General features: G+C 31.7%; 1 protein-coding gene across 3 annotated transcripts in view; it reads left to right on the top strand.

The window, feature by feature from the left end:
* ANKRD26 (ankyrin repeat domain 26) overlaps positions 1-10,233 on the top strand; it is a 68,865-nt gene extending 58,632 nt beyond the window's left edge. For 2 of the 3 annotated variants that reach the window (XM_025041256.1, XM_015598748.2), the window contains 5 exons: positions 4,026-4,239; positions 5,520-5,703; positions 6,239-6,376; positions 7,748-8,704; positions 10,027-10,233. In XM_025041256.1, the coding sequence (XP_024897024.1) occupies positions 4,026-4,239; positions 5,520-5,703; positions 6,239-6,376; positions 7,748-8,704; positions 10,027-10,218 (1,685 nt within the window). In that variant the 3' untranslated portion in view covers positions 10,219-10,233. The remainder of the gene's footprint in view (positions 1-4,025; positions 4,240-5,519; positions 5,704-6,238; positions 6,377-7,747; positions 8,705-10,026) is intronic. The other variant, XM_025041255.1, reaches the window with a different exon arrangement.

The raw sequence follows: 10,233 nt of genomic DNA, 5'->3' as shown, positions 1-10,233 counted from the left end.
AAACAAAAGAAACTTCATTGCTTGTAGTTTTTGAATATGTGTTTAACTAAATTTGACATTGCCAGTGGTAAATCGGTCACACTGGGTGCCACAATCATATCTATCTAGTTATATTGTTAGTGAAATAATCAACAGAATCAATAGACTCTTATAATGGGATGTGAGTGCTATTACAAATACATGAGGCAATTGATGGTCCATGCCTCCCGCTCCGCTGGAAAAATTCCCACCCCGTGATTATAGGATTTATTTCTATCTTTTAACTAAAAAAATTTTGTGAGCTGTTGTGCAAAGATCTTTATAATATGACCTCTGTATAGTCTATTGGGTGCACACCACTCAACGTCTAATCTCCTTCGTTCAGCATGTATTTGACCCTCTTTCCCCTAATTGATTTTTGAGTGTTAAACCAACTCAGCATTCCTGGGATAAGTCCCATTTGGTCATGACACTTTGTCCTTTTAATGAATTGTTGGATTTGATTTGCTAATGTTTTGTTTAGAAATTTTACCTCCAGGCTCACGACATAGTTTTTTTTTCTTATAATATCTTTGTTTTTGGTTTCAGGGTAATACTAGCCTTATAGAATGAATCAGAGTACATTTCTCAAAGTCTTCATTTTTTGAGAGAGTGTGTAGAATTGGTATTATTTCTTCCTAAAATGTTTGGTAGAATTCACCAGTTTAGCCATTTGGGCCTGGAATTTTATTTATGGGGAGGTAGTTAAGTAGGACTTCAGTTTCTTTTATAGCTCTAGGGATGTTTATTTTATCTGTTCTTTCTTAAAAGAGCTTTGGTCATTTCTGTCTTTCAGAAAATTTACCCACTTCATCTGAGTTGTCAAATTTATTTACATCAAGTTTATAATGCTACTCTGTTATTCTTTTAATATTTGTAAAATCTATAATGTCACCCTACTCATTTCTGATATTTCTCTCTTTTTTCCTCTTTTTCCTTATCAGCCTAGACAGAGGTTTATTACTTTTACTGATCTCAAAGCATTTGTTTTCATTGATTTCTATTTTTTTTTAATTTTCATCTTATTGATTTCATCTTTAATATTTATTATTTTTTTCTTTTGTTTGCTTTGGATATAATTTGCTCTTTTTTTCTTGCTTCTTAAGGTGGAAGCCAAGGTCATTGACTTGAGACTCTTCTTTTTTTCTAGTATAGACATTCAGTGCTCTAAATTTTCATGTAAGTAGTACAGCAGCAGCAGCCTTCAAACATAATATGTTTTGTTTTCATTTCCATTCAGTTCAAAATACTTTCTAATTGCTCTTTTAGTTACTTTTTTGACTCAGTGTTGCTTAGACGTGTGTTAGTTTCCATATACTTGAGTGTTTTCCAGAGATATTTTTGTTGCTGATTTCCAGTTAGATTGCCAGGGAACATACTTGGTATGACTTAAATCTTTTGACTTAGCCCCTTCGTTAAGTTTTATTTTATGACCCAGAATATAGTCTTTTTTTGGTATCTGTCCCATGGGTACTTGAGAAGAATGGTGGTATTCAATTCTACTATCTACTTCGTGATTTCCTTCCTGCTTGTTGTATTACTTTTTAAATGAATTGTATTGAAATCACAGACTGCAATTGTGAGTTTGTCTATTTCTCTTTGCATTTCTCTCAATTTTTGCATCATGTATTTTGAAGCTGTGATTAGGGGCATAAGTTTTTAGGATTGATAATGTTGCTTATTACTTTATCATTATGAAATCTTGTTAATTTCTGGTAATTTTTTTTGTTCTGAAATCTACTTTGTTTAATATTAATAAAGCCACTTTAGCTCAACTTTCTTCTGTCAGGCATTAGGGTAGTATATCTTATATCTAATCTTTAAAAAAAAATTGTGTCTTTACATTTAAAGTGCATTTTTTTTTCTGGCGGTATATTGTTGCGTCTTGCTTTTTCATCCAGTCAGACAATCTGTCTTTTAATTGATGTTTTTAGGCCATTTTCATTTAATGTGATCATTAATCTAGTAGGTTTCAATCTGTCACAGTTTAGTTTGATTTCTGTTTGTCCCATATGCTATTCCTGTTTTTGACTTTTTCTGTCTCCTTTAGATTAATTGAGTAATTTTTATGACTTTTTTTTTTGGCTTATTAGCTATTACTCTTCCTATTTTATTGGTTGCTTTAGGGTTTGTTTATGCTAAATAATTTTGAGTTTTCACAGTCCATCTTCAAGTAACATTATATGAAATCATATATAAGAAAATTATAATAGTTTACTTCCATTTCTGGATCTATAGGATTATAGTTTTCATGAGGTTTAGAAAATTTTGGCCATTTTTTCTTCAAATATTTTTTCTACACTTCCCTCCTGCCTTTTGGGGGATTATATATTGGCCTTTTGAAGTTTTCACACAATTTACTGATGTCAAAAATTTTAAGCTTTTATTTTGTGATGTCTAATATTTGTTTGTTCCTGTCCAGTGTATTTTTTTATCTCTGACATAATTTGCATCTTTAAAAGTGTTATATGGTTTTTAAAAAATAGCTTCCATCTTACTTATTTTTCTTAGCATGATAATCTCAAGATCCATCCATGTTGTCACAAATGGCAGTATTTTATTTTTTCTTATGGCTGGGTATATTCTATTGTATAAAAGTTGAGAACCATATGATTTCACTCATACCTGGCATATAACATTGAAAGCAACAAACAAACAAGACAACAAAGAAACAAAGACTCATAGACACAAACAAAGTGTTGTGGTTACCAGAGGGAAAGGCAGGTGTGGGGGGCGGTAGATAAGAATAAAGGTGGGCAAATATATGGTGACAAAAGATTTGACTTTGTGTGGTCGACACACAATGCAATATACAGATGATGTGTTTTTGAGTTGTATGCACATTTGAAACCTATATAATTTTATTAACCAATGTCATCCCCACAAATTTAATTTAAAAAATTGCTTTCATCCTCTACTTATCTTTTTGAGCTTTGTTTTGGGATATAGTTAAATTACTTATAAGTAGTTTGATCCATTCCAGTCTTGCTTTTATGATTTGTCAGGTGAATCCAGAGCAGTGCTTGGCTGAGAGCTAATTCCTCCCCACTGCTGAAGCAAGACCTTTCTGACTCCTCTGTTCACGGTCCTGAGAGTTATGAGTTTCTGGCTCCTGGGAATAGACACTATTCCTGGTGCTGTGTGAGCACCAGGCACTGTTTCCTCTGCTGTTTTCAAATGTTTTCTTTTTCCCCCTGGTCTCAGGTAGGTCCTTACATGTACACGCTGTTCCTACTCAGCCGAATCCCCTCTGTAGATCTCCAGGATTCTTTTTCTGTTCTCCTCTCTCCTCTCCAGTGTTCTGACCTGTGATCTCTACCTGCCTTGGTTTCACCTGCCCCTCAGGTTCATCACTAAGTCAGAGAGTCTGGTGGGCCCAGTTCCTTCCCCTGGTGTGGTGGCCTGGCATCTCTTTCAAGGTAGTGACCTGGGACGTTCCTTAGGCTAACGTCATTTGTTTTGGGAATCATTGTCCTTCATTGCCTGAAGTTTGTTGTCTTGAAAAGAATTTTCTAATGTATTTCATCTGATCTGTGTTTGCTTGTTTCATGTAGGAAGGTAAATCAGTACTTCTTACGCCTTCTTGCTAGAAGCAGATTGCAGTGGATCTTTGACACGTGCTGTGGACAGACTAGAATGCTCTTCTTCCTCCTTTGTCTGATTGCTTTCTGCTCATCCTGCGTTTCTCAGTGTGGCCAACTCTTCCTCAGCGTTTTCTTGCCTGGGCCCCATCTAGATCAAGTTCTGTTGTGTGATCATGAATTCTATTTTCTTATAGTATCTATCTGAATTTGTAATTATCATTTTATTTGTCATTCTCCTCTACTAGATTTTAAACTAAACAAGAGCCAGGAGTTGTATTTGTTTTATCTGCAGAACTTAGTGTAATGTCTTCCACATTTTATGTACTCAGTGTATATTTGTTCAACATATGAATGAGTATGGAAATTCATACACGAGAAAGACTCAAACATTTTATTTCTATTTTTGTTTTCTCTCTGATGCAGATTCTGTTAGCTTATTGAAAATCCAGGATGCAGTTATGTCATATGAAAGATTACTAGAACTTAAAAAAAATCACTGTGAACTACTTACAGGAAAAATTAAAAAAATTGAAAATAAGGTGATTGGACTACAAAAGGAGCTATCAGAAACAAAAGAAATGAAATCACAGTTAGAACATCAAAAAGTGGAATGGGAACAAGAACTCTGCAATTTGAGGTATTGAACATCTTAGTTTCAAAGAAATATTTGAACATTTACTTTTATACTGCAGATATGTAGGAGAAGTTCTGTAAATGCCAACTTATCTTCCGGAGTTTTATATGAGAGAAAATGTCTTTAGTATTGTGGACTGTAAGATTCTTGAAAATAACATAGCAAGTTTTTAACATTGTATATTTCTGGTAATGAGTTAATGAATATTCTTTCAAATCACTATTTAAATGACCATATAGAAGTCTACTATATGGAAGCCTCATTATTTATTTAACAAACTGAATTTTGGTTTTTCATTTTTCTGTATTATAATTAATGCTGCAAGGAATGTCTCCTCTATAAATGTTTCTACATTTCTGATTATGTACTTTGAATAAATTCTTTAATAAAGTATTATTTGGTTAAAGTATAAGAACTTTTAAGAGTTTCTTTGATCCATATTTCTAAATTGTTCTCAAGAGTTCATATGGACTTCTTTTCCTACCGACAGAGTCTGAAATGGCCATTTTTCTCAAGACAGAAAAAAATTTTTAAAAAATTGATGCAGTTTTTGTCTCAATATATGCATAGAATGAAAAGTAAAATGGGAAGAGTTGACTGATTAGCTTATTTAGCATCTTTGGTGCACATTGATTAAATTAATTTAAAGGTATATACTAAAAGCATACATTATTCTTTATTGTTGACTTAATTAATGTGGGTGTTGTCTTGTTCCAAAAGAGATTTTTGATTTATAAAATAGATAATAATCAACAAGAGGAGTTGAAAGTATTGCAAAAGAAGAAACATAAAAAGTGTAGAGCTTCAGATATTATACTCCTTAGCCGATTCTTGGATTACAATGGTCAGCGGAGATGTTTTGTGAGGTTTAAATTTTATTTCTTGTAAATATATAAACTTACTTATAAACAACAACTTCTCTTTTTAATAAGTAACTGAATTATCTGTCCCAATGGAGGAGTAAATATGACTGTGGATAAAAGGATAATTTTCAGCTCTACCAAATAATTTCAAAATTCCTTTCCTACAATATTTACCATAATTACTGTGGACTGAAACTTACTAACAGAATGTTTTTTTCATTTGCTACCTTTCAAGTATATATATATCTTTTGAGAGAGATTGAAGTAAGAAATAAAAACATGAGACCCAGAGAGGAAAATAATTTGAGAACATAGAAATTTTATTAGGATAATAAACCAATATATGTAGAACCAGATTATGAAAATGAACTTTTTATTTTCTAACTAAATGAATTTTAAGATAAGTGTATTCAACTGCAGATTTACCTTACAACAAGAAAAAGAGAGGAGAGAAAATACTGATATGTTATATAAAAAAATTAGGGAGCAGTTAAGAAAGAAAGAAGAGCAATATCATAAAGAAGTTGAAATGAAACAACAACTTGAAATCACCCTTAGAACATTAGACATGGAATTGAAAACTGTAAGAAATAATTTCAATCAGGTAAATTCATCTTTGGTAAAAATTTTATATTTCTAACAATGTTTCATCAAAATTTATAATATCTCTGATTATTTAGGTTTGAAACAACCCCAAAATGTTATATTGTTCAAAATCTGAACTGTTACAGTTATAACTAAAATTATTAATTTATTGCAATTCTTGCCATTTAATAGATACTCTCTATATATTTTTAAAATGAAGAAATAAAAGATCAAGCGAGCTTAATTATTAACAGAAATGTTAATTTTGGCTATTTTTTAATGTTAACATATAGACTAAATTGCCTTGAGACTGATGGAACTAGTGAAATGTTTTGTAAAGAAATTTTATTTGACAATACTACAGCTGCCTGTATTTTTGCTGTTTGACAAATCTAGCTGTCATTTAAATTCAAATTTGAGTTTTCCATGGAGGATAAAGATCTTTGTGCTAGAAAAGCTACTTCCTTTTAACATGTTTTTAAAGGTTCTGCTCTTAAGCTTTTGACCTGTTTTTAATGGTATGAGAACAAAAACCTAATGAAATGTGTCTCTAGGTTGTAGAAGAGCTAAATGACACCCAGAGGCAACTTTCTCATGAACAGAACGCCAGATTATCACAAGATGCAATCCTGACCAATCACCTTTGCAAACAAAAGGAGATAGAAATAAATCTTAAGAAAATGAATTCTGAGGTATTTTGTTTAGTCATTTACAAATGTGTGTGTTTCAGATTTGTGTATGTATATATTTATAAACCACTGTACATGTGAAATGTGTAGAGGATTTAAAAAGTGTGTTTGCGTGCGTGTGCATGCATGCATGCGTTTATTTATTTTAAGGGTTTATATATTTAAGGAGTGGTCTATTGGATAAAATAATATTCTTAATTCAAATCCATTTGTCTCCTCCGTTTGAAGTGACATTCACACTGGCCTCTTCCAAAGGAGAAGCTTTTAGTATTTTCCATAGGAATTGATGAGGTTTTTATAATCTCAAAACTATTGCTACTAACAACAGATGTTCCAGGTTTAGGCAGTGATTTCATCCTCTTGCTTTGCTATATTAACAGAGAAGTTAGTTTTCACTTCCACTGATGGTAAGGAGGAGAAGTGTAGGCAGTTCCGAGACCATATTTTAGATGTCATCTCCTACTTTTGAGAAAAGTAAATATTTGCTCTAAGTAGTATCTTATTTCAGTAGAAGGAGCTTTTGAAGATGATGATATGCCATAATATATACTTAGTGATAATTCATTGATGAGTATTTTATTTGTAGTACAGAGGTTCAGAGTATTATCTATTACATATTTATTACTACTTTAAACATTATTAAGAGGAAATGAAGTTTTTGCAGCAGCAAATAATCTCATGGTTTTCTAAGAAGAGCTCTATAAATTTTACCTTATTTGCCATGACTTTTTGAAATACAGTGCTATATATATATATATATATAGTAGCTGTGGTTTGTGGTTTGTAGAGTCAGAAGACCTGGGGAAAATCCCAAACTGGCTCATCTTTTTTAACCTCTCCATTCCAGATTGTGATAACTAAATGAGTTCACTGATATATGTATATAAAATTGCTTGGTGCATTGTCAAGATTTATCAGTTGTTAGTAGATGTAATTTTTATAAATGAATATGAAAATATTAGAAAAGTAGAATACCTATAAAATATTCTTGGGAAAATAATTTTAGGAAATTTTATCTGTCTAAATATATGCAGTTAATACTCTTAGTGTGGGGTAGCTGTATATTCAGACTGTGAACTCCATTTTTAAGTATAGTCAGATTTATTCATCTTTTATTTTATGACTTCTGGGTTTGTTATCATTCTGAATCTGAGACTCTTAAAAATTCTCTTATGATTTCTCTTTTACTTTCATGGATTCAGCATCTTATATTAAATTTTGGAACTGTTGGGAATTTATGCTTAAAGTTGGAAGTTTGAGTACAAATTTATTGTTTTCTATGAAATGTCGACTTATTGCAAACTTTTCATGATGTAAACATATAGGTTCTTCTTCAGTTTCAGAGGATATCATAATATCTTTTGTTTTTCTTAGGTTTCTGATAGTCATGAAAAAGAGAAAGATCTGTTGCATGAAAACCACATGTTGCAGGATGAAATCGCCATGCTAAGACTGGAAATAGACACAGTAAAAAATCAGAAGCAGGAAATGGAAAAGAAATATTTGGAGGATATTGCAATCGTAAAAGAAAAGAATGACCAACTTCAAAAGACTGTAAAACTGAATGAGGAAACACTAACAAAAACAATATTTCAGTATACTGGACAGCTTAATGTTCTGACAGCTGAGAATACAATGCTAAACTCTAAACTGGAGAATGAAAAACAGAACAAAGACAGACTGGAAACAGAAGTTGAATCCTACCGTTCTAGACTGGCTACTGCTGTACATGATCATGAGCAAGGTCAGACATCAAAAAGAGATCTAGAACTTGCTTTCCAGAGAGCAAGAGATGAATGGTTTCGTTTACGGGACAAAATGGATTTTGATATGTCTCACCTGAAAGATAATAATGAAATTCTTTCTCAACAACTGTCTAAAGCCGAAAGTAAATTGAACAGCTTAGAAATTGAGCTCCATCACACGAGAGATGCTCTCAGAGAAAGGACTTTGGTTTTAGAACGTGTCCAAACAGACCTAAGCCAAACACAGTGTCAAAAGAAGGAAATAGAACATATGTATCAAAATGAACAAGGTAAGGTGAATAAATACATTGGAAAGCAGGAATCCTTAGAGGAGAGGTTTTCTCATCTACAAAGTGAAAATGTGTTGCTTCGACAGCAGCTAGATGATGCTCGCAACAAAACTGACAGTAACGAAAAGACAGTAATTCATATCCAAGATCAGTTTCAGGATATCGTAAAAAAACTTCAAGCTGAAAGTGAAAAACAAGGCCGTATGCTGGAAGAAAGAAATAAGGAATTAATCAATGAATGTAATCATTTAAAAGAAAGACTGTATCAGTATGAAAATGATAAAGCCGAAAGAGAAGTAAGTATCCAAAAAGATAAATATTTTTCAAATTTTCTAAAATAAAATTCAAAGTAATATTTGATTATGGCTAAATGTTAAATCTAGATGAATATTAAAATTATACAACCTAACAATATATTTGCTTTATCAGTTTAAAAGCATACATTGTATTTAGCAAATAATTAACCTGAGAGGTGCTTTACTTTTGAGTAAAAGACGTTGTGTTGTCTATGAAATTTTGTTATAAATTGTTAATATAGATTGATATTAATAATTTAGTCTTATATTACTAAAATAATTTTAATTTGTCATCACATTTCAAGACCATTATGAAGCAAATAAATAGAAATGTTTATATCTGAAATGAGTGTTTTGAAATTAAGATTCAAGTAAGTGGCTTACCTTGACAGTTAATTATAGATTTCCCAGATGATCTGAGGTATAGCTGCTGTATCTCATAGTACTTTTTGTTCAGTAGCTCCTTATACATAGTTAGTATAATTTCATTTTTATTCATGTCAATTTGAAGTAAATTTGGAAATATTTCAGTCTCAAATAATGTATTCTTAGGACCTCCTCACTCTTTAAAGACAGCTACTTTTCATGTAATCATAATTTGAAACAAACATGAAGAGTTTTAGCAAAATTATACTTGATTTAATCTTCCCACTGCTGTTTGTAAATTCCTTTGGATATTTTTACAAATAATTTGCTTATAGTTCTCATGTTTAGGTCCAATTGCTATCATTTGGACATAAGTTTTTCTAATAAAAAGAGAATTGTAGACTCTGTGATTCATTAATTTGGCATGAGATTTCTGTTTTCAGATGAGTGAGGGTGGCAGTACTCATGTGTGGCATACCTTGTATGCTGAAGGCCATTGGAATGACTTCACTTTTATTCTAAGATGTAGGAACCTTTTGAAAGGGTTTGAGTGGGGGTTTTAATATGTGAGGACCTCTGAAGTTAATTTAAGTCTCTCATAAAAAAAAAAAGAGGGAAGATGTTCTACAATGTAGAATTTATTACCACTCATCCCCCTGACATACCCACTTCTTTTTCAGACTTCAGTAAATTGTAAATCTTTGCAAATTCATCAAGGGGAAATGGATAGTGGAGCTCAATTCTTTGTTCAAGTAACCTAATATTGATTAGGTAGGAGGATAACACTTTCTGTGTCTTTAACTAAAATAAGTAAACAGCAATGTGTCAAATGAGAGGAAAAGAAGGTGAATTGATGTATGTGGTGATTTTTTTCAAGTTACATATTAGTTATTTATCATTAACATAACTTAATAATAATATGATATATTAAATCAGTAATGGAAATATCTTCCTAGGTGGTTGTGAGGCAACTTCAACAAGAACTGGCTGACACCCTAAAAAAACAATCTATGTCAGAGGCTTCACTTGAGGTTACAGCACGTTATCGTATGAATTTAGAAGATGAGACACAGGACTTAAAGAAGAAATTAAACCAAGTTAGAAATCAAGTATGTATAAAATGTAACAAGTTAACAGTTAATCTGTAGCTGATTAAATTAAGT

This window comes from Pteropus alecto, unplaced genomic scaffold (assembly GCF_000325575.1).
Source record: "Pteropus alecto unplaced genomic scaffold, ASM32557v1 scaffold269, whole genome shotgun sequence".
Lineage (NCBI taxonomy): Eukaryota > Metazoa > Chordata > Mammalia > Chiroptera > Pteropodidae > Pteropus > Pteropus alecto.
This window is presented reverse-complemented; position numbering and strand designations above follow the sequence as displayed.